Source organism: Somniosus microcephalus, chromosome 1 (assembly GCF_052327205.1).
Source record: "Somniosus microcephalus isolate GS21.2 chromosome 1, FLI_Smic_1.0, whole genome shotgun sequence".
Classification (NCBI taxonomy): Eukaryota; Metazoa; Chordata; class Chondrichthyes; order Squaliformes; family Somniosidae; genus Somniosus; species Somniosus microcephalus.
In genome coordinates, this window is record NC_140987.1 from 119007519 (window position 1) to 119032529 (window position 25011).

The following is a 25011-nucleotide window of genomic DNA, read 5'->3' on the forward strand; positions in this document are numbered from 1 at the left end:
CTTCCCTTCCCTTCCTCGACTTCTCCGTCTCCATCTCTGGGGATAGGTTATTGACAAACATTCACTACAAGCCCACTGACTCCCACAGCTACCTAGACACCAGTTTCTCCGTCTCCACTGCATCTGCTCTGACGATGCCACCTTCCACACCAGTGCTTCCGACATGTCTTCCTTTTTCCTCAACCGAGGATTCCCCTCTACCGTGGTTGACACGGCCCTCGACCATGTCCGTTCTATCTCCCGCACTTCTGCCCTCACCCCTGCCCCTCCCTCCCGGAACCACGATAGAGTTTCCCTTGTCCTCACCTTTCACCCCACCAGCCTCCACATTCAACGGATCATCCTCCGCCATTTCCGCCACCTCCAACGTGATCCCGCCACCAAACGCATCTTCCCCTCCCCTCCCCTTTCAGCATTCCGTAGGGGCCGCTCCCTCCGAGACACCTTAGTCCACTCCTCTATCACCCCCAGCACCCCTTCCCCTTCGACTGGCACCTTCCCGTGCAAGCACAGGAGATGTAACACCTGTCCTTATACCTCCCCCTTTCCCACTGTCCAGGGCCCCAAACACCCCTTCCAGGTGAAACAGCGATTTATTTGTGCTTCTTGCAATCTAGTATACTGTATTCGCTACTCACGATGTGGTCTCCTCTACATTGGGGAGACCAAACGCAGATTGGGTGACCACTTTGCGGAACACCTCCGTTCAGTCCGTAAGGGTGACCCCGAGCTTCCGGTCGCCTGTCATTTTAATTCACCGCCCCATTCCTACTCAGACCTCACCGTACTCGGGTTCTTGCATTGTTCCACAGAAACCCATCGTAAGCTCGAGGAACAGCACCTCATCTTCTGATTAGGTACTTTACAGCCTTCCGGACTCAGTATCAAGTTCAACAATTTCAGATCATAACCCCGGCCCCTATTATATTTGTTTATCCACACCTTTGTTTTGGCCCTTCCCCCCTTTTTTTTCTCTCCCACATGGCAGCTGTCTCTCATTCTACCAGTGCATTTCACACCTAATCTAGAGCCGTCTTTTGTCTCTTTACTAGTCCTATCACCATCTCGTCTCGTTTTCAATACCTCTTAATGTCTCTTCACTTCTCTTTTGTTCTTTCATCCCCATTTCCCAGCCCCCAAACTGGCCTTTTAATCTGTTTCATTTCCTGTGTTTTTTCAGTCCTGACAAAGGGTTTCGACCTGAAACGTTGACTCTATTTCTCTCTCCACGGATGTTGCCTGGCCTGCTGAGTTTTTCCAGCATTTTCTGTTGTTATTTTAGATGCAGAGAGGATGTTTCCCCTCATGGGTGAACCTAGAACTAGGGGCATAGTTTTAGAATAAGGGGTTGCCCATTTAAAACTGAGATGAGGAGGAATTTCTTCTCTGAGGGTTGTGAATCTTTGAAATTCTCTACCCCAGAGAGCTGTGGAGGCTGGGTCATTGAATATATTTAAGGTGGAGAGAGACAGATTTTTGAACGATAAGGGAGTCAAGGGTTATGGGAAGGAAAGGTGAGTTGAGGCCAAGACCAGATCAGCCATGATCTTATCGAATGGCAGAGTAGGCTCGAGGGGCCAAATGGCCTACTCCTGCTCCTATTTCTTATGTTCTTATGTGAGCCACTCGTTGCAGAATACCCAGCCTCTGACCTGCTCTTGTAGCCGCAGCATTTATGTGGCTGGTTCAGTTGAGTGCCTGGTCAATGGTGATCCCCTGGAATTTGATGGTGGGGTGGTCGGGGATGGTAATGCCATTGAATGTCGAGGGGAGATGGTTAGGCTCTCTCTTATTAGAGAAGGCCATTGCCTGGTACTTGTGTGATGCAAATCTTACTTGCCATTTATCAGCCCGAACCTAGATGTTGTCCAGGTCTTGCTGCACGCAGGCATGGACTGCTTCACTTCTAATGTATTACGGATGGCGCAGAACGCTGTGCAATCACCACCGAACATGAGAATGTTAGTGAATTCTTCAGTGTACAGTCATAAATTCAGACAACACTACTAAGCAGATATGGAAACAATTTTTAACCCCTAATTATGCAGAATTGTTAAGTGGCAGGAAAGAGGCACATTTTACAAGGAGCATGTAAAGTCTTACCAATGTATCGTTCTGTTTAGAGATTTTTATTTAAAAAGTCATTTTTTACATTAGGCTATCTGATCCAGCCAGGGTTTCCAGTTCTGTCGTCTTTAGTTCACACTGATTGATCTGGTGAGAAGACTACAACAAAAATAAAATATAAATGAATGGTTAGAGTACCAACCTAATTCTTAAAAGTTTGTTAATAAACATGTAAATTCATATTTCATTTATATCTGTAATATTTCAGTATTCTTTGAGTGGTTTTCAAAGCTTGCCAGTTTAGGACAGTTGTTTTGGGAAGGAAATTACATTGTACTGTATTTTGAAGGGGAAATTTTGATTTAAATATGATTAAAAATAAAAATTACGAGTTAATTAAAACCAAAATGTTGGGCTGCATAACTTGGAGCATTAAAATGCTCCCTTTCACCTTTGGGATAGATTAGAGTCCAGCCATGTCAGTGTTGTCAATATATTGTAATGAAGGATAATGATGGGCATGTGAAATCTTTACGCAATGGAATTTTGACAGAAATTTTGGCCCGTAATTTGTGGCCCCTATGGTGCGTACGCGCGCGAAAACCCAGAACTTACAATCTGTCATCTGCATCCTCGGGAAATGGACATCCGCAGGTGGAGAGTTGTTGCCCAGTGAATGCCCATGAAATTCTTACGCCTGGTTTCACCAGCGTAAGAGTTTAAAAAAACATTAAAATATTTTTTTTTATATTATCATTTGTACATTTTTACATGATCATTTATACATTAAAAAATCTGTGCAATAAGGTAAGTTTATTTTCAGCCCCTTTAAAACATTTAAATTTATTTTTTTAATTACATTTTTGTTTTAAATATTTAATTAAATGGCATTTTAATTAATTTTAAATGTAATTTTTTTTACATTTATTTGATATGTAGATGTATATTTTGGGGTATTCCCATTCATGCTTATGGGGTTGCTGTAATCCTCATAAGTATGAATGGGGATTCCCTTCGTTTATTGGCTGGGCTGGCCTACGTGATCCCAGGGGCGCTTGTGAACCGCCTGCACCCCTCTAATGAGCCTCTACCCGCGGGTACCTGGAGAGGCCCAGGAACTCTAGTCTCCATGGGGGAAAAATTCGGTATCGTCTGTTGTGTCTCCTTGTGTTCTTATACTATATATATTACAGACACTTTTAGTTCATTTTAGTTAGTGCTTTTACTTAGCTGTATTCTTGCTTTGTTACAGTGCTGCCGCATGGTGCGGAGTGATACAAGATGTCCGACGCTGCACTGTGCACTGCCCGTGCACAGTGTGCCACATAGCAATATAACTACACCATACCAAAGTAGTTCCATTTAACGATGCGATACTATAACAATATAACATCCCTCTTTCTCAAAAGAACTAAAACATGAAATTTAACAATTTAAATTAACAAATATTATATCTAAACTATTATCAACTACAAAGAATCGTGAGTTTTTTTTTTATTCGCGATATCGCTCAGGTGGTTGGAAGTTGTCCCTCCATCTTGTGGATTTGGTGGTGACCATTCCTCTCTGCGGTGTTTTGGTGTGTTCCGCTCTCGTTGTTGTTGCTGTCGCCTTTGGAGTTGGAGTGTGCATGCTCGTGGTTGTTTGATTTGTAGCGCTTGTTTCTGGTGTTGTACTGCTTGTGGTAGCTGGTGTTGTCAATGTTGCTGATGTTGTCTGCTGCTTATCCAGTTCAGGTGAAGGTCTGATGTGGAGTCTGTTCCATCTGTATTGGTTACCAGGTTCAGTCTCTACGAAGTAGGATCTTGGAGTATCAGCTTTTCCAATGACCGTGGCTGGATTCCAGGTTTTCAACACTGGGTCTTGCACATGCACTGATTGTCCATTCAGCAATTCTGGTAGCGTCTTTGCATGTTTATTGTAATGTTTGTTTCCTACGATTTGTGCTTCTGCCAGCTTTTGTCTGAAGTCCTCCTGGTCCTGGGGAGGATGTATTTTTGCTGGTAGTGTAGTCTTAAACTTCCTCCCATTCAGCAATTCCGCAGGTGATTTCATGCCTGCTTTCAGTGGTGTTGATCTGAGTGATAGGAGGGCAAGGTCTTGGTCTTCCCCCATCTCACTACTTTTGATGAGAGTTCTCTTGACAGTCTGGATCTGTCTTTCGATGAACCCGTGTCCCCTTGGGAAATGTGGGGATGAGGTTACTATTTTGAAACCATACTTTTCTGCCAGAGCTCTGAATTCACTCGATGTGAACTGGGTTCCATTGTCACAGATTACCTTTTCCGGGATTCCTTGTTCAGCAAACAAGCTCTTTGCAATCCTGGTGGTAGTTGTGGCTCTCAAGTCTTTCATCCTTCTCACAAAAGGAAACTTGGAATAGTAATCTGTCACTATGAGATACCAGTCTTGATTGCACATGAAGAGATCTGCCCCAACAGTGTGCCATCGTCTTGACGGTATTTCACTAGGTATCATCTCCTCTTTCTGTTGTGCATTTCTGTATTTCTGGCACATACCACATGCAGAGACCATCTGTTTAATAGTTTTGTACATGCCTATCCAGTATACAGCTGATCTGGCTCTCAGCTTGCAATTCTCCATTCCCATGTGGCCTTCATGTATGAGATGGAGAAGTTGTGTCTGCATCGTCTTTGGCACGATGATCCTCGATCCAGCAAGGAGAATACCGTCTTCTACTGCAATATCATCTTTAATCGTCCAGTATTGACGAATTGTCGCCTGTACCTGCTGGATTCTCTCCGGCCACCCCTGTATTACTTGTTGTGTGAGTAATTGCAACTCCTCATCTTTGCTAGTCTCATCTCTGATTTGACTGAGCTTTGTAGGGGTAACATTCACTAGGTGGTTGATTTTTACTGTTAGGCCCTCCACCTCGTGTTTCTCATATGGTGACAATCGAGACAACGCATCTGCTAGCACCATTTCCTTTCCTGGCTTATATTTAAGCGTGAAGTCATAGCTTTGGATCCTTAGAAGTAGTCTTGCAGGCGCTTTGCACAGATTCTTCTTATAGATCTGTTCTAGTGGACGATGGTCACTCTCTATTGTAAATCACCTGCCATATAGGTATGTATGGAATTTCTCGCATCTGTACACTACTGCTAATAGTTCTCTTTCTATGTTGGCGTATCTCGTCTCGGCTGACGTCAAGGCCTTTGATGCGAAAGCTATCGGCTTTCCTTCCTGTACCAGAGCTGCCCCTAGTCCTCTGGTAGAAGCGTCTACTTGCAGAGTGACTGGTTTTCTTCTGTCATAATATGACAGACTTGTTTCTTTGCACAACAGTTCTTTAAGTTGTTTGAAATTCCTTTCATGTGATTCAGACCACTGGTATTCGGCGTCTTCTTTCAATAGCTCTCTGAGATTTGTTGTATGTTCCGACATGTGTGGGATGAAAGAACTCATGTATTGGACCAAGCTGAGGTAACTCCTCAGCTCTTTCTTGTCTTTGGGTGGTTTCACTTCAGCAATCGCCGCAATCTTCTCTGGATTTGACTTGACTCCCTCTGGTGTATAAATCATACCGAAGAATTGGCATTCCTTGACTTTAACTATGCACTTATCTGCATTTAACTTGATGCCCGCCTTCCTGGTACTCTCCATGGCCTCATGTAGGTGCATGTCATGGTCTCTTTCATCTGCTCCATAGATCTGAATATCATCAGCTATTCCTATAGCTCCTTCACAGCCTCTGTATGTCTCGTCTAATTTCTGTTGAAAGATATCTTGACTGACCTTTAGCCCGAATGGTAGCTGCAGGAATTTGTAACGCCCAAATGGTGTGTTGAATGTTGTCAGTGTTGTTGATTCCTCATCCAACTTCACGTTCCAATATCCATTTCTGGCATCTAGTTTTGAGAAAACCTTGGCTCCTGCCAGTGATGGCGTAATCTCCTCTAGCGTTGGGGTGGGATAGTGGTCCCTCTTTATCGCCTGGTTTAGATCTTTGGGGTCCAAACATATTCTGAGACGCCCGTTTGGCTTTTCTCGTACCACAATTGAGTTTACCCAGCCTGTGGGTTCAGTGACCTTTACGTTCACTCCCTTTTCTTCCATCTCCTTTAGCTCTCTTTCAAGCTTTGTCTTCAGCTCGATGGGTACTTTTCGTGGAGCATGGATAACGGGCTTTACCTTTGGATCGATGGTGATGTGGTATTGGAAATCTCCGAAACATCCCACTGTATCATCGAAACATTCCGGATACATGTCTATCAAGTCTTTTTTACTCTTGATTTGTGGGCGGTTCGCCAGTGGGGTGTTGCTGTCTATCTTCAGTGGCGTTTCTGTCAGCTCGTGATGCACTGAGATCAATCTCAACTTCTCGCAGCTGTTTAATCCCAGGATCGCTGGCCCCTCAGTGTCTGTGACATAGAACATGCAGTTGATGTTCTTTCTTTTATGTGTCCCTTTGATAAAGGTTATTCCGAGTTGTTTAATTTCACTTCCCCCCCCCACCCCCCCCCCCCCCCGCCAATGTGCTGTCAGCGTGACATTACTTGCCTTTAAACAACCATTTTTCGGGTAGCCATCTTCTCTCAGGTTTTCGGGAAAGATCTGCTGGTACAGTCTCAATGGGAGAATGTTGCTCTGAGCCCCTGTGTCCAGCTTCAACTTTAAGTTGATGGTTGTGGGCCGACCTTTGACCTTTTTTTTGATTTGGATGATGGTGTGCAATTCTCTCCTCGGAGTATTTTCCGCTCTGGCCATCTCGTGAAGCTGTATCTTTATGGTTTCGATGTTTAGTGCATTGTCGTGATCATCATCATCATCCTGCTCATCCATGGCATGGATATTGTGCTTCTTTCTCTGGTTCAGCTGTCCGCCTTTGTTTTTGATGTATGGTCCTTCTTTCTTTGTTCTACACCTCTTTTCCCAGTGGTTTAGTTTGCCACATGCATTGCAGCTTGTTCCATATGCTGGACATTTCCTCTTGTCTGTGTAATCGTGCGGTCTTCCACAATTTCTGCACGTTTCCCCCGTTGTCATGTGCATGTCTTTGTGTGTTGTACTTTTCTCTCACTGCATCCACTCTGTTGTCCGTCTCAGGAGCCGTCCGCATGTCAGCCGTTTGAGAAATCAGCGTTCTCATTTGCTGCTTCATGGCTTCATGAGCTCTCGCAGTATCTATAGCCTCTGTTATTCCGAGCTTTTCTTTTCCTATCAGGGCTTTTTGTACCTCTACATGCGCTGACCCCCATATTAGCTGGTCCACAAGTCTTTCCTCCATTTCCTTAAATTTACACTTGCTGGCTTCATTTCTCAGCCTTGTCAGGAAATTGTCAGCTGTTTCACCGGGTTCCTGTCTTAGACTCTGGAATTTGTATCTGTGTATACGGTGATTGGATTTAGGCTCTAGATGGTTGCTGAATTTATCGAAAATTGTCGCAGGGTTTTCCTTTTCCTCTTCAGTCAAACTCCAGCTATTATACAAATCTAGACCTTTTTCTCCTGTCCACAACAGAATGTAACTAACCTTTTCCTCGTTGGTAGTACCATTCAGGAAGCTTTTGAATGTAAGCCCACATTTCTGTTTGAACTTGCGGCATGCTTCTACTATATCGTCAGCTTCCCAGTTCATGAGGGGCTGCATTGCACAGTCGGTGCACCGGCAGCCGTTATTTTAGTTTCCCGTACGATTCACTCTCAATCACCGCAGACACCGGCACTCACAATCAGCTCATAAAATCACTTTTCGTCTTATTCGTAGTTCGTATAGCACAATTTTGTACTCACTTATACCGCGGCCACCATGTTGTGTCTCCTTGTGTTCTTATACTATATATATTACAGACACTTAGTTCATTTTAGTTAGTGCTTTTACTTAGCTGTATTCTTGCTTTGTTACAGTGCTGCCGCATGGCGCGGAGTGATACAAGATGTCCGACACTGCACTGTGCACTGCCCGTGGACAGTGTGCCACATAGCAATATAACTACACCATACCAAAGTAGTTCCATTTAACGATGTGATACTATAACAATGTAACATCGCCCATTTTGGGGTGCGAATATCGGCCGGGTGCAAAGTTTAGCGCCTGGCGCTAATTATCGCCTCCGACTGCAAAATTTGTCTCTATCACCCCGGAGGTGATTTGAGCGCTAAATCAGGCGCTACACACCTCTCAAGGCGCAAACGTCAGGGAGCGAGGCTCTACCTCAGAATGCTACCAAAGCTCGGGCGATGCCAATTACCATGGAAGCTAGACAGACTGGCGCCATCCAGTTCTTAAAGGGGAGGCGCCATCTTGCTGGCCAGCCACACCCTGCTCAATGCAGCCTTGAATCTCGGCCTGGAGAGACCACAAAAGCAATTGTGTTGGAAGCACTAATAGATAGGCCCAGGGAAAGAGCTCGTCGCTTAGGAACCTCAAAAGTAGTGCTGAGGGCCAAAACTCCTTAGGACAGCATTAAAACCAAATATTTTGCCGACAAGAAAAGGCAGGAAGCACCCGCCTTTTATAGCGCTCCTCCAGCCCCTTCCCGACTTGAAAACGTTCCCCTCTACCTGTTGTTCCTAGCGGCAGGCGCTAAGGCAGGGTACGTGACTCAATATCCGGTCTGGGGCACTACCAGGGCGTTGCACGCTTGAATGATGTCACAATCTGTGGGTGCAGGAGATCGTGGCGGTAGTGTTTAGCGCCGCCACAAAACGACTGGTCAATTTCGTGAGCGTCGCTAAAATCGCCGTGCTCGGGGGCACGAAGTTCCTAGCGTCCCATTAGCGCCCCCCGGAGGCGTTAATTGGAGGCGCTAACCTACCAAATTTTTTCCCCCATACCTCCCGGACCACCAGGTATGCGGGCATTTTATTTGTGGATCGGTGGCATTTTCCCGCGGGAAGCTTCCGACCACAAATTCAGGGCCATTGTATTATGTCTACTTTAAATTGTGGAAAAACACTCAACAGTACAATTATAGATCTTCTTCCTTCAAAATTCTGGTTGTCTGGAAAGCGTGTTTTAAGAACATAAGAACATAAGAAATAGGAGCAGGAATAGACCACTTGGTCCCTTGAGCCTGCTCCGCCATTCAATAAGTTTTGTGCTAGTACAAATGATTACAGGTCTATCACTGGTGCTGATAGTGATGTGAACAATTTGAGATGAATTGAGAGGATCACACAAAAATTATATTGGTATGGCATTAAAGTGTGTCGCCTTAAGTGATTTTTATGTCCCCTAACCAGTACTTTGGTATTAATGCACTAAAGACACTTGGTGACAACACTGCTAATGTGTGTACTGGCTCTAAGTAAATTGAATTTGGGCACTCTTAAACTAGTTTCTAGTGGGCACAATTTCACAGCATAGAACAATGTACTGTATAATTTGGCACTAATTAGTGATTGATCATATCACAGGTATTCGTTCAATGGGAGGTGCGACCTGAGGTTGGATTAAAGCACATTTTTGTTGCCGTGTAAAAATAAGTTTGCCCTGCGCTGTACGTGACCCGGCCTGCGCTGTACGTGACCCGGCCTACGCTATTCCTAACTTGGGAGTGCTTGATGTTGCCACTGGGATCCAAAAGTGGAAATGTGTTCCATTTCTCATAACATCCTTTAGCTTGAGCACAAAATGCACCAAAAATACATTAAAAGCCCTAGGGGCTAAATGCTTGTTTAATGCTCAATGTAGATGAAAGATGTGTCTAAAGTCATAATTCTAATTTTTCCTAAAATCATTTTTGGACATTACTTAAAATCCCACCTCTTCTATCTAATTTGTTGCTTTTGTTATTTAGATTAGGTGGGTTGAAGTTTCTAATTTTAGTCTGGCATCGTCTGTGCTAGAATCATAGATTTACATTAGATAAAAAAAAATCTGCCCCTGCATCTCTGCTGACACCTACACAGGCAGTTTTAAAGCATTTTATATAAACACCAGTTTTTTTTTTACAATCTTTGTTTTCATTCTGTAGAAGGAAGGATTTACTGTTTGGGAATCTAGCGCTATTCAATAGCATTGTTTCAGATCATTGACATACCAGGAATGTCTAAGCTTTTGCCTTTGTAGGCTGCTCAACATATACTGTGGAACCTTGTGGACCACCTGATAATTTAAATCTCATAAATTTGCATGTATCTCAGGCTGTGAATATTAACAGATCTTGGTGCTCTGAATTAGGAATTATTCATCATGAAGCAACAAGACTTGTACTTCCAAACCCATGAAATTTAAACAGGAGAAACCAGTGAGTAAGAAATATAAACACAAAAAGAAATACTTTACTGGGATTTTGTGGGCCACATTACCAAGGATTTTGGGCTAGAAATTTCCCATGTGCAGTAGTTTGTTCATCCTGGACTAGACAGTATCATTTTTTTTTAAAAGGAGATTTTGCCTTGGATGTCTCTCTCAATTGTGCTCTTTGTTATTATTATTGTATCCTATAGAAATATGTTTATATTTATACTAGACATTGGAGGCCTGTTGACTGCTGCAGTTGTTAGCTGGTATTGCAGCTTGGATAGTTTGTTGCTGTGACCCAGTGAAATCTCAAAGGTACATTTATCCACTAGACAAGCTAAATAACAATTGGGGAGGCTGGGTTCCTGCATGGGTAAAGTAAAAAAAGACCACAGACTTGACGGGCTGGGGGAAGGGCTTTACCAAGCTGGGAATAAGAAAAGGCTACCGAGGGGCCAGGTCCATTCAGATCTTTTTCTTCTTTCGGGCCATGGCACTGAGTTTATATGCCTCTACTCTGTTCAATTGGTAACTGGTCAATTTTCGTTTTGCTTCAACCAAGATCCTTTCATAACTAGCTACAAAACTGGGATTGAAACACCTGTATGAACTGCTCATGCAATGCTTGTGTGGTTTATGTCCTCATCTGCATCTTGATTTTGTTACAGTTTAGTACCACATTGTTATTTTTCCCTCTATAGGCTTGCGAAATGCCAAAAATCTAGTATTTTTATCCTTTGAAATCTTTACTGTAATTTCCCCCTCCCTTGCTGTGTCTCCAATATCAACAAAGGTAACTATTTTAACAATGGCTGTCTCATTACTTTTTTAAAATGTTAATGTTTTGTGTATAAATTAAAGGCCCTGATGCACTGTAAACAAAGGGTTAAAATATTTGTGTCATATACATGTTTCAAAATTGTGGTTGAATTGTTACTTTGTACAAAGCAGTATTTTATTGCTGTTGTAATGAAATGCTGGTGATGACAAATTCAGATGGTAAAAATTTGAGCCCCAGCTGGGCAACACATTTTAAAGTAATTTACTTATTAGAACTCAGTTGCTGCCGTTTTGGCACAAAAGGTTCATTATATTTATACCTCTCTGATTTTCAAAAAACTGTTCAGAAGCCTCATTGAAAAAATATTGAAAATTCCCTTCATTCTTTTGCAGATTCCACAGTGTTAGCGGAAGAATCCTTTCCTTTTTAAATGACCATTAAAACTTGATTTTGAGTTTTGTGGCTTGTGGTATGGCCAAAGGAACTTCCATTCCAGCTTCCAGCTTTGGCTTTGAATACTGGTTGAATAAGGCTGTTGAGTGGGGCCAGACCACCACTTTTGAATCCCAGCAAGATGTCTGCCTACACCTGCCTAAATTACAGGAGTTCCTGAAGCAGATTTATGGAGCTATACAGCATATGGTAAGCAACTCGCGTAAGGAAAGAATCATTGAAATCATAGCCAGAGACAATCCGTTACACAGATTGGGACAAATAGTAAGTTAATAGTGGCAGAGAGACTGTTCCTATTTGTTTTGTTTCGTTGGATCTCAGTGCGACCAGTTGGGAACCAGGCCATACTTAATGCTGACAGGAATGTATTTCCTGTAATTTTGATTTATTATGAAAGGAAGCTTTCTCTGGATTGGTAGAGGTGTCACATGAGACTTCCTAGCCAATCAAGTAGCCTAATTTCCTGACTCTTTGAAATAAACAGTTGTAAGGTTTTGAACTGGGTAATTAGCAGTTTTTTCCACGTTCAGGTTTGTTTGTTCCTTGCCGTCGGATTGTAGCATTGATTAAGGACAATGTGATCTGGTGACATCATAAACATTTCAAAGTGGATGCCTATAAATGCATCCAGAATTTATTACTTATGAGAATTGGCTCTTCAAGGCATATTGGTTTAAGAGAAAAATTGTACTCTAACTACCAAAGTAATGGGATCTTTGTGTTTTTGCAGGTAATCGATAGAGAATTTTCATTTTAATTCATAGCTTTACACCTAAAACAGGCAGGCAAAAAACTTTTTTTCCTCTCGTGCCCACTGTCTCTCCTCTTTCTCTCTAACTTTCTCTTTCTTTTTCTCTTTTCTCTATCTTTTCTCTCTCTCTCACTTTGTCCCTCTGTTTCTATCCCTTGCCCTTTCTCTTACATTCTTTCACTTGGCCTTGTACTCTTGCCCTTTCTCTTACTTGTCATTTGTCACAAACCCAATAAATCTTGTACATTGTGCTAGTGGCAGTGTGTTATGAAAGTTATTTCAAAGATTATTAAGGACAGCTTTTTAAAGATATAGATAATGGTCCTGCAGGTTATAATAGTCGCTTGCATGAACCAGTAGTGCTATATATTTGTTTCTAATTTTGAATTTCTATGGATTACAAAGCTTGTGTGGCTGACTCAGCAGAAACATGGCAAATGCACTATAACGTGGATAAATGTGAGGTTATCCACTTTGGTGGCAAAAACAGGAAGGCAGATTATTATTTGAATGGCAATAGATTGGGAGAAGGGGAAGTGCAACGAGACCTGGGTGTCCTTGTGCACCAGTCGCTGAAGGTAAGCATGCAGGTACAGCAGGCGGTTAAGAAGGCAAATGGTATGTTGGCCTTCATAGCGAGAGGATTCGAGTACAGGAACAAGGATGTCTTACTGCAGTTGTACAGGGCCTTGGTGAAACCACATCTTGAGTATTGTGTGCAGTTTTGGTCACCTTATCTGAGGAAGGATGTTCTTGCCATGGAGGGAGTGCAGCGAAGATTCACCAGACTGATACCTGGGATGGCAGGAATGACGTATGAGGAGAGATTGCGTTGATTGGGCTTATACTTCTTGTATCCGTGTGTTAATGGAGACACGGAATGCAGGAGTTGGTTTAACAGGTGTTTACTGAACAAAGTCTGGAGGTGAACTAAAAGATACAAGACACTATACAGGCTTATGTAGCCCGAGTGGCCACTACTGGCATTACAGTACACAGGGGCTCTTAAAGGCACATACACCACAATACTCACTGGAGTTTAGAAGATTGAGAGGGTATCTTGTCGAAACCTATAAAATTCTGTCAGGCCTGGACAGACTAGATGCAGGAAGGATGTTTCTGATGGCCGGGGAGTCCAGAACCAGGGGTCATAGTCTAAGGATAAGGGGTAAGCCATTTAGGACTGAGCTACTGAGATGAGGAGGAATTTCTTCACCCAGAGAATGGTGAACCTGTGGAATTCTCTGCCACAGAGGGCGGTGGAGGCCAGTTCATTAAATATATTCAAGAAGGAGTTGGATATATTTCTTAAGGCTAAAGGGATCAATGGATATGGGGAGAAGGAGGGACAGGGTACTGAATTTGGATGATCAGCCATGATCTCATTGAATGGCGGAGCAGGCTCGAGGGGCCGAATGGCCTACTCCTGCTCCTATCTTCTATGTTTCAGAGAACATTGAGAATCCATCACATAGTGTTGGACTGGGGTCACGTGTAGATCAGACTAGGTAGGGATAGCATTTTCCCTTCCCTGAAGGACATTAGTGAACTAGCTTTCATGGTCATATTTTTCTGGTGCCAGCCCACGAGCTACTATATTTATTGAATTCAATTGGAATTTGAGTTCACAACCTCTGGGTTGCTAGTCCAGTACCATAACCACCATACTGTTCTGCCTTTTTTTTCCTAACTGGTTTAGTCATCAGCACCTATGCTGCATAACATCTTAATTACAATTGAATGCTGCTTTTTGAAGAATAACGGTCCATGATTCTGTTAATGGTTTTGGAGTGTACCAGTGATACCTTTCTGATGGGCATCATTTTTTTTGGAATAACCCACATCACAGACTCGTGTATTTTTGATAACTTAGCCTGTGAGTACTGAAAACAGGCTCCATTTCTCAAAACATACATATCTTTGCCATCGTAAAATCTGAAAGTGAATTTAGTGAAATCATGTAATGATTGAAGTGAAGTCATGTAATGATTGAAGTAGCCAGCATAGTGTCACAGTATATTGGAATTTCAAGATAATGTGGAATGCAATTCTTCAAGATTGGTACGATAGCAAAATACTGCAGATGCTGGAAATCCGAAATAACAACAGAAAATGCTGGAAAAACTCAGCAGGCCAGGCAACATCCGTGGAGAGAAATTAGAGTGACGTTTCGGGTCTAACCCTTTTTCAAACTGGAAGATTGGTTCCAGATTTGGGCTATTGTATGAAGACACTAAGTGGAGGAGAATATGTCTCCGTACCTAGCCAGTAGCATATTTCTTCAGTGTCAAGTGTGTCTGGGGCAACTCTCAGTTGAAATTAATAGCATCACTCCAGGACATGGGCTGTACCACCCCTATCAGTGTCATTATCAGATCAGCTTCAAGAGGCAGTGGCCCGAAATGGCCAGTGAACATGAAGCCTGAAACAATTGAGGAAGTTTCATGAACAGTACTTTTTATTACTACTAGCTGGCATCCTGTGCCTATATGGACAGGGAGTGGAGACATTGGGATTTTGGTAGTGTGGGATGCTGGCATGCACAGGGTGGTCAATGGTTGCCTGGTAGGAGAGGTCCGAGAGGCTTGGCGGGGAAAATGAAGCGTATGGAAAATTCTAACAGTAGTAGTGAGGGACACAGAGTTAGCACGATACCTGAGGATGAGGATAAGGATAGGAGCTGCTAGAACAGACCACAAGAAATCACAAGGCTGCTGAGAAAAGTGTAGTATGTGTGCAAGCAAAGTTGATGAATGTATGTTAAGGGTGTAACAGGTAACTGTTGGTAAGTTTAATATTTTTCTGAATTCTTGAATTGCATTTATTTATTATACTATAAATATTCATCAGGAAGCAGTATTGCCACAGGTACCTTTTGCTACCTGTGTATATATTTGAGTGAATCCCAATCTGAAAAGCGTGACAATTTTTGCAGTAGGATTACATTTAAAATATGATGCATGCTAAATGCAAGAATTTTAATTATGTAGATTTTTTTTCTCCAGTGAGAAAAGGCAGACTATTTTAAGCAGACTTTCCCCTTTTGTAACTTTGGCATTTACTAGGTAAGAGTTCTGTGTCATAACAGTACCTCAAGCGGTTCTAGTAACCTGACACCCTCAGACATAAAGTTTGAACTTGTAAGGGCTAGTTTTCCTCTGCACTGTGCCTGGTGAATGTTCACTTCCTAGCTGCAGTGAAAAGAGCGTAGAGACCTGTTATGTCAAACCTCTGCCCCCACTATGCTGCCCTGGGATTTCCTGTGCTTACCTGAATGGATGTTACTGGGGCTACATTTGCAACAACAACTTGCATTTATATAGCACCTTTAACGAAGTAAAAATGTCCCACGGTGCTTCACAGGATCGTCATTAGACAAAAATTGACACCAGCCAAAGAGCGAGACATTAGGACAGGTGACAAAGAGGTAGATTTTAAGCAGCGAGTTAAAGGAGGAGGGAGTGGTGTACAGAGGGAATTCCAAAGCTCCTCTTTTATTGCCCTTCCCTTTACAAGAAAATCACACCTTATTGTCTTACAAAGCTAGGGGCCGCAAATTATGGGGTGAAGGGAGTACGGGATGCACGAGAGTCTAAAATTGGAGGGACACGGAGTTCTTGGAGGGCTGTAGGGCTGGGGACTTAACAGAAATAGGGAGGGCTGAGGACATAGAGGGATTTGAACATGAGGATGAGAATTTTAAAATCGAGGTAGGTGCAGCAGATTAATAAAGCTGGAAGGGATGGTCCCATCCTTCCCATCTCACCTTTTGCTGTGTCTGTCCTTGGAGTGCCTAAACGCAGTGGGGCCCAAAAAGCTGACAGAGTAGTTTGTGCTTGAAACCCCTTTGGAACTGAAGATGTTCATTGGCAAAAAGCAAACTTTTCTTTCTTCTCCAACATGATTTTTATGTCTGAGCCACCTGGCAACTGATGGATTGCAGCAGCTCAGAAGGCTGGTGGCTAGAAACGCTGCTCCTCTAAGAACTGCAGCTACGCTCTCGTTTCTTTCCCAGTGTATGGCCCTGCCACGGGACAGTCGTGTGACCTGGGTCATGCTAATGGCCTGGGCAGGAAGCCTGGATACACCTAGTCCTCCAAGTGTAGTGCATTTTGGGGATGCTGAACTTGTCTGGCACCTGTCAAGGTGGGGAGAGAAAATTGCCCAAATGGACTCTGTTGGGTGGGGGCATGGCTGGTAACTATCATACTGGTAAAATGTACGTTTGCATCATGAAGTTCCAGATGTACTGGGAAGACTGTACCAAATTTTGTCTTTACAGCTAGCACTACCTACTTAAGATAGTGAGCAACTATTGCCCATGTAAGAAATATCATCTAGTTGATTAGACTGCAGGTTGATGTAGGATTTAATTTCATCCATGGGCTGTTTCTCTCTACCAATCTCTGGGCCCTTTCCCTGTGCCCACATGATGTTTGACTGTGTCTGTGTGGATTGCCAAATGACATCCAGATGTTAGTGCCATATTTGATGGTGTACAGCTGTTTGAAAGGAGAATGGACGAAACCTTTAATTAAGTTTAAGGATAATTTGCAAGCTGTGAAAACTTGTCCAGCAAGAAACAAACCCCCTAACAAAGTTTTTGGAAGAACCAGTCCTTTTGAGGTAAGTTTCTGTCTTAGTGGGCTTTAAACACCTCTTTTATTGCCCTTCCCTTTACAAGAAAATCACACCTTATTGTCTTACAAAGCTAGGGGCCTGTGCATCCCATGTCTATGGACTATGATGCTCCACTGGGGTACAATTTTCCTGATGGAAGTGATAACTGATGCTTACACTTTGACAGTTGTTTATTCTTTCACTTCAAAAGGGCATACCCCAACTTGAAGAACAGTTGTGGTATGATTGTATTACAGTGGTTGCTGTTGTGCTTTTAAGAGCCTCTCCATACCACATATTGTTCCCAGCTGGATGGTCTGGATCCCTGCTGTCCGATCCTATTGCGGAATGCTAGGATTTGTGAGAGTAGCTAGTGATGTCTGGGCCTAACGTCTTGTGGGGAAGTGCTTGGCTTCAGCTTTCCACTTCTCTGATGTTAGGAGTGAGATCAGGATATTAGTGTGTGTAGAAATGGCACAAACCCACATCCCACCCACAGCAAACTGTATTGGTTCTCAAGTGTGCTGCACCTTCAGTGTTGAGTAATTTAAAATGTGTCCATCAGGTCTTTCCTGATCAGGATAGATGAAGGCTTTGTTCTGTCACTAGGTTGGCCTCTGGAGAAGTGTGAGGTAATTCATTTGGGGAGGGCTAACAAGGCAAGGGAATACACAATAAATGGTAGGAACAGAGGGACCTTGAAGTGCATGTCCACAGATCCCTGAAGGCAGTAGGTCAGGTAGATAAGGTGGTTAAGAAGGCATAGGGGATACTTTCATTTTATTAGCTAAGGCATCGAATATAAGAGCAGGAAAGCTATGCTTGAATTGTATAAAACGCTAGCTAGAGTACTGTGTGCAGTTCTGGTCACCACATTACAGGAAAGATGTGATTGTACTAGAGAGGGTACAGAGGAGATTTACGAGGATGTTACCAGGACTGGAGAATTTTAGCTATGAGGAAAGATTGGATAGGCTGGGGTTATTTTCTTTGGAACAGAGGAGGCTGAGGGGAGACTTAATTAAGGTCTATAACATTATGAGGGGCCTAGATAGAGTGGATAGGAAGGACATATTTCTCTTGGCAGGGGTCAATAACCAGGGGGCATAGATCTAAAGTAATTGGTAGAAAGATTAGCGGGGAGTTGAGAACTTTTTTCACCCAGAGAGTGGTGGGGGTCTGGAACACACTGCTTCAAAGGGTGGTAAAGGTAGAGGCAGAAACCCTCCTCGTATTCAAAAAGTACTTGGATATGCACTTGAATTGCTGTAACCTACAGGGCTACGGACCAAGAGCTGGAAAGTGGGGTTAAGCTGGATAGCTCTTTTTTGGCCGGCAAGGGCACGATGAGCCAAATGGCTTACTTCTGTGCTGTAAATTTCAATGATTTTATGATAAGTGTTCAGAATTGTCCTTGACATTGGAAATCTGAACAAATTCTTCAAGAAAAAAAACTTCACTGTAGTCATCTTGCCTAAGCAGTTCATCAAGGGGAATGGCTAGCAGCCACTAATGTCGAGATGCTTTATATAGTTACCAATACATGCTGCTGTCCCTCAATCTCTCTTTGCTCCTGAACCACGAAAAACAAACTTAAATTTATGTATAATTCCTTGCACATATTTCAAATGTCTGAGTACTTTGCATTTAATGAATTCCGTTGAAGTTTGATGACAGTTACATTGGCCAACATGGCAGTCATTTCATGCATAGCAAGATCCCACAATCAGCAATGAGGTGAATGACCAGTTAATCTGCCAGTAACAGATACACGCCTAAGGCTTAAAGGGTCACCTGAATACCTTCATCATTATCTTCCTCACCCCTCTTAAGGCCATGTGTAAGCTAACTCACATTGCAGTGTCTCAAATTATATATATATATGTTGATTTGTACAAGCCTTGTCACAGAGATATATAGAAACATAGAAGATAGGAGCAGGAGTAGGCCATTCGGCCCCTCGAGCCTGCTCTGCCATTCAATGAGATCATGGCTGATCATCCAAATTCAGTACCCTGTCCCTGCCTTCTCCCCATATCCCTTGATCCCTTTAGCCGTAAGAAATATACCAACTCCTTCTTGAATATGTTTAATGAACTGGCCTCCACCGCCCTCTGTGGCAGAGAATTCCACAGGTTCACCACTCTCTGGGTGAAGAAATTCCTCCTCATCTCAGTCCTAAATGGCTTACCCCTTATCCTTCGACTATGACCCCTAGTTCTGGACTCCCCGGCCATCGGGAACATCCTTCCTGCATCTAGTCTGTCCAGGCCTGACAGAATTTTATAGGTTTCGATGAGATCCCCTCTCAATCTTCTAAACTCCAGTGAGTACAAGCCCAATCGACCCAATCTCTCCTCATACGTCATTCCTGCCATCCCAGGTATCGGCCTGGTGAATCTTCGCTGCACTCCTTCCATGGCAAGAACATCCTTCCTCAGATAAGGCGACCAAAACTGCACACAATACTCAAGGTGCGGTCTCACCAAGGCCCTGTACAACTGCAGCAAGACATCCTTGTTCCTGTACTCGAACCCTCTTGCTACGAAGGCCAACATACCATTTGCCTTCTTAACCGCCTGCTGCACCTGCATGCTTACCTTCAGCAACTGGTGCACAATAACACCCAGGTCTCGTTGCACTTCCCCTTCTCCCAATCTATTGCCATTCAAATAATAATCTGCCTTCCTGTTTTTGCCACCAAAGTGGATAACCTCACATTTATCCACATTATAGTGCATTTGCCATGTTTCTGCCCAATCACCCAACCTGTCAAAATCATACTGGAGTTTCATGACATCCTCCTCACAACATACCCTCCCACCCAGCTTTGCGTCGTCTGCAAATTTGGAGATATTACATCCAATTCCCTCGTCCAGATCATTAATATATATTGTGAACAGCTGGGGTCCTAGGACCGATCCTTGCGGTACCCCACTAGTCACTGCCTGCCACTCGGAAAATGACCCGTTTATTCCAACTCTTTGCTTTCTATCTGCCAACCAGTTCTCTATCCAAGTCAATACCTTGCTCCCAATCCCATGTGCCTTAATTTTGCAAGCTAATCTCTTATGCGGGACCTTATCGAAAGCCTTCTGAAAGTCCAAATACACCACATCCACTGGTTCTCCCTTATCTATTTTACCAGTTACATCCTCAAAAAATCCCAGTAGATTAGTCAAGCACGATTTACCTTTTGTAAATCCATGTTGACTTTGTCCGATCCTGTCACTGATTTCCAAGCGCTCTGCTATTACATCTTTTATAATGGACTCTAATTTTCCCCACTGCCGATGTCAGGCTTACCGGTCTATAAACAAATGTAACCTTACTGACGTATTATGGCTACTATACCCAGTTTCCAGACAGATTAAAGGATTCAAAGATCTCAAATCTGATTTAGTTTTTGGTAACATTATTGGGAGAACTTTGTTGTGCACTTAGACTAATTACTACAACCATTTCTGCCCTCCCCAGTGCCAAGTTGCTTGTTTGTATGATGCTTGCTACCAGAGCCTCCTGGCATAATGCTGTGTGAAGCACCCAACTCTGCTTCCTTGAGTTATAGAAGGGTCTAGGTCACAGTCACTATATCAGTGACTTTGAATTATGAGAGATTTGTTTGGCTGCACAATTTATTCCGGTTAAACTGAATGCTGATTCAGAGAAATAATACCACAGTAGTCAGTATGGCAGCAAACTGAGTGGAACCAGTTCTTCCAAATTATCTAGTATCTGGGTAGGGCAAAAGAACAGGTAGCAGACTCATCCAGAATTCTGCCACCTGCATCCTATGCTGTACTGAGTGTCACTCATCCATCACACCTTTTCTTGCCGACCTATCCCCATCATTGAATTCAAAATCTTCGTCCTCATTTAAAAATTGCTTTGTGGCCTCATTCCACCAACCTCCTTCAGCCCGACATCCAAGCTAGCACCCTCCGCTCCTGTGAGTATGGTTTACTGTGTTTCTTCCTCCATTTCATCAATGGCAGAATCTTCAACCATCATGCCTATACACTTCGGAATTTGAATCACTCTGCCTTGTAACATAACTTCTCATATTTGCAACACTCTTCAAAAGCTATCTCTTTGATCACACATTTGGTCACTTCTCCCACTAGTCTTTGCTGTGTTAAAAAGCACTCGGCCTCCCAACTGAATTTTGTACGAAAGTGACCTTGGAATATTCAAGCAAAGGGATGGAGATTACAGACTTGTGTCCTAGCAACTGGAAGGGGAAATTCTACTGCATTGTTCTCTTCCCTTAACAGAAGAAAAATACATATTAAGTCAGAGGGAACATATTTTTGATTCCAAAATGTTCTTGGGGATCTTCATAGCACTATACTAATCCTTGAAACCTTAATATTCTGATTTGATCCTTCCTCTCTCATCTTGCCTGCCTCAGTTGCGAGCTCCTTCTTTCCACCCTGTACTTCTCCCCTGCCCCCCGGCCTTTATTCTCTATGTGGTGCCCAATCTAATGCCATAATTTACCAATCAGGAGAGCTTTGAAAGATTATGACTAACACTTTTTGTTAGCTTTGGTGCAGTGGTTGCACTCTTACCTTTGAGTCAGAAGGTTGTGGGTTCAAGTCCCACTGCAGAGACTTGAGCACAAAATCTAGGCTGACATTCCAATAAAGTAATGTGGGAGTGCTGAAATGTTGGAGGTGTCGTCTTTTGGAAGAGACGTTAAACTGCGTGTCCTCTCAGGTGGACGTAAAAGATCCTATGGCATTATTTTGAAGAAGAACAGCGTTTTCTTTGGTGTCCTAGTTAATGGAAGGTCGTGAAAGCCGCTATATAAATGCAAGCCTTTTTTTTGCAATTTCTTTACCTACTTTTAATAACTATCAGGTCCTCAAGATTTATCTATTCTAAGTCCCATTATTTTCCTCTATTACCATTTTTTAAACTTGTATTGAATCCAATAAGTTCTTCTTAGTTTTGCTTCTATCACTGGTATTTTATCCTCTTCCTCTACTTGAAAATGGATACAAAGTACTCGTTTAATAAATCTGCTATTACAGTACAGGAAACTTTCTGGTATCCGGCACTGACGGGACCGAGCTGGTGCCGTACCATCAAAACTGCCGTAGAAACCAGCGCTAATGTTAAAACATACGGAGCTTTTGAGCTCTGTGTGAATCGACAAACCCTGTTGCTTAGCAACAGCTTCAAAACAGTCGGCCGCAGCTTAAAAGCGTCTCTGTAGCTAAGCAACAGCTTCAGCTAGACATTGCAGTGCCTGACTGGGGGGGAAAAAAAAGCAACGAGAAGTAAAAAAACTTATAGGAAACGGCTCCTGAATTTTGCCGGTAGATAGAGCTTTCCGGACATTTAACCTCCGGTTAAACGAAAGTTTCCTGTACCTTGTTTTCTAGTACAGTAGCACCTGTGTCTATCTTTAATGGCCCCACATCTCCCTTGGCCACTCTCTTACTCTTAATATGTTTATTAAAAACTTTTACTATTACCCTCTATATTAATTGCAAGTTTTTTTTCATTTTTTGCCACTCTTAATATTTTATTTGTATCCCTTTGTTGCATTTTATATTTCTCCCAGTCCACTGGTTTCCCACTTTTCTTGGCATTTGTGTAAGCCATTTCCTTTAGCTTTATACTGCGTATTACCTCATAACAGTGACCATGGTTGCTTCACTGTACAAGTAGAACTTTTGCTCATTTAAGGATATGTATTGGTCTTGTATTGTACTAAATACTTCTTTGAATAACCGCCACTGTTTTTCTATAGGTTTACCTGTTAACAACGTTGGCTTGCATTTCATTCCTTCGAAGTCAGCCTTGGTTTATGTGTGATGTTTCTCCTCAAACTTAATGTCAAACACATGGTCACTGTTTGCAAGCTGCTCCTTTACTGTCAAATTATTAATTAATACTGGCACATTACTTATTACTAAATCTAGTATGGTCTGTTCCCTTGTCAGTTCTAAAACATACTGTTTCAGAAAACTGTCCTGAATACACTCTAGAAATCCATTGCTTTTATGATCTGAGCTGTTTTGCATCTCCAAGTCTATGTGAAAATTAAAATCTCCTATTTTAACCGCTCTGTCTTTGCTACATGCTTTACTGATCTCCATATTTATTCATCCCGCTACTGCATCACTGCTGTTGCGAGGTCTGTAGACAACTCCCACCAGAGTCTTTCATCCTTGGATGTTTCTTAATTCTACCCAGAGTTTTTCCACTGCCTACTCACTTCGTTTAACTATTGTACAGGAAACTCTTGTTTAAACGGCACCTAAATATCCGGAATTCTCTATTAACCGGCAAAATTCTCGCTCCGAAAACAACACCTCAATAACCGGCAATGTTGCCGAGTCCGAGTCTCCCGTGGTGGCCAAGTTAGTCAGTGGGGGTAGTTCTCCAAACTGCCACTACTCGGCTTCTTGGCGCTGTTGGGAGTCGGAACACCTCAAAGCCCCTGTAACAGGAGACTGACTCTCCCGCGCTGCCGGTAGTCTCTTCTGATCCGCCATTTTACAGGGGTACTGTGTGTCTCCCACGCTGCTGGTAGTCATTGCATTGCATTATGGAAATTCCAAAAGTTGGTCCAAGCAAAAGGAAGAGAGTGGTGTTAACTTTAAAACAGAAATTTGACATATGCCAACGACTAGAAAGGGGAAGAGAAGCGTATCGGCATTATGGATGAATTCAAAATCGGTTCGTCAACAATCTACGGCATCAAATCGCAGAAGGATAAGCTGCTCAAGTTTTATTCAAGCTCGGAGACATCTGAGGGTGTAGAGAAATAGCCTAAGCTTGAAGAGCTGGATACCGTGCTTTGAGTGGTTTTCTCTTAAGCGTTCAGAGGGTGTTCCGATTTCCGGACCCATGCTAATCGAAAAAGTGAAGGATTTCTACGCAAAGATGGAGCTTACTGACAAGTGTGCTTTCTCCGAGGGATGGCTAACATGCTTCAGGGTACGGCACTGGATACGCCGACTCGATATTTCCGGGGAGAAGAAATTAGCTGATCACGACGCCGTAGAAGAATACTGCGATTATTTCAATCGGATTGTGCAGCAACATGATTTGTCGCCACCACAGCTATACAATGCCAATGAAACTGGCTTATCTTGGAGGTTTTTGCCAGAATCAACGCTTGCTGGGGTTAGTGAGGCTAATGCTTCAGGTTACAAGAAAAATAAAGATCGTGTAACCGTGCTAACCTGTGCGAATGCTGCTGGATCACACTGGGTTAAACTTCTTGTCATTGGGAAGTATAAAAATCCCCGTGCATTTAAAAATGTGAGGCACTTGCCTGTTGAGTACATAGAAACATAGAAGATAGGAGCAGGAGTAGGCCATTCAGCCCCTCGAGCCTGCTCCGCCATTCAATGAGATCATGGCTGATCATCCAAACTCAGTACCCTGTCCCTGCCTTCTCCCCATATCCCTTGATCCCTTTAGCCTTAAGAAATATATCTAACTCCTTCTTGAATATATTTAATGAATTGGCCTCAACTGCCTTCTGTGGTAGAGAATTCCACAGGTTCACCACTCTCTGGGTGAAGAAATTCCTCCTCATCTCAGTCCTAAATGGCTTACCCCTTATCCTTAGACTGTGACCCCTAGTTCTGGACTTCCCCGCCATCGGGAACATCCTTCCTGCATCTAGGCTGTCTAGTCCTGTTAGAATTTTATAGGCTTCAATGAGATCCCCTCTCTTCTAAACTCCAACGAGTATAAGCCCAATCGACCCAATCTCTCCTCATGTGTCATTCCTGCCATCCCAGGTATCAGCCTGGTGAATCTTCGCTGCACTCCCTCCATGGCAAGAACATCCTTCCTCAGATAAGGCGACCAAAACTGCACACAATACTCAAGATGTGGTCTCACCAAGGCCCTGTACAACTGCAGCAAGACATCCATGTTCCTGTACTCGAACCCTCTCGCTATGAAGGCCAACATACCATTTGCCGCCTTAACCGCCTGCTGCACCTGCATGCTTACCTTCAGCGACTGGTGCACAAGGACACCCAGGTCTCGTTGCACTTCCCCTTCTCCCAATCTATTGCCGTTCAGATAATAATCTGCCTTCCTGTTTTTGCCACCAAAGTGGATAACCTCGCATTTATCCACATTCTACTGCAT

At 43.1% G+C, this 25011-nt stretch overlaps 1 protein-coding gene across 2 annotated transcripts in view; it reads left to right on the top strand.

Moving 5' to 3' along the window:
* Positions 1-25011, top strand: part of fancc (FA complementation group C) — a 280969-nt gene that overhangs the window by 20747 nt on the left and 235211 nt on the right. For both annotated transcript variants that reach the window (XM_085984984.1, XM_085984990.1), the window contains exon 2: positions 11453-11702. In XM_085984984.1, the coding sequence (XP_085841110.1) occupies positions 11532-11702 (171 nt within the window). In that variant the 5' untranslated portion in view covers positions 11453-11531. The remainder of the gene's footprint in view (positions 1-11452; positions 11703-25011) is intronic.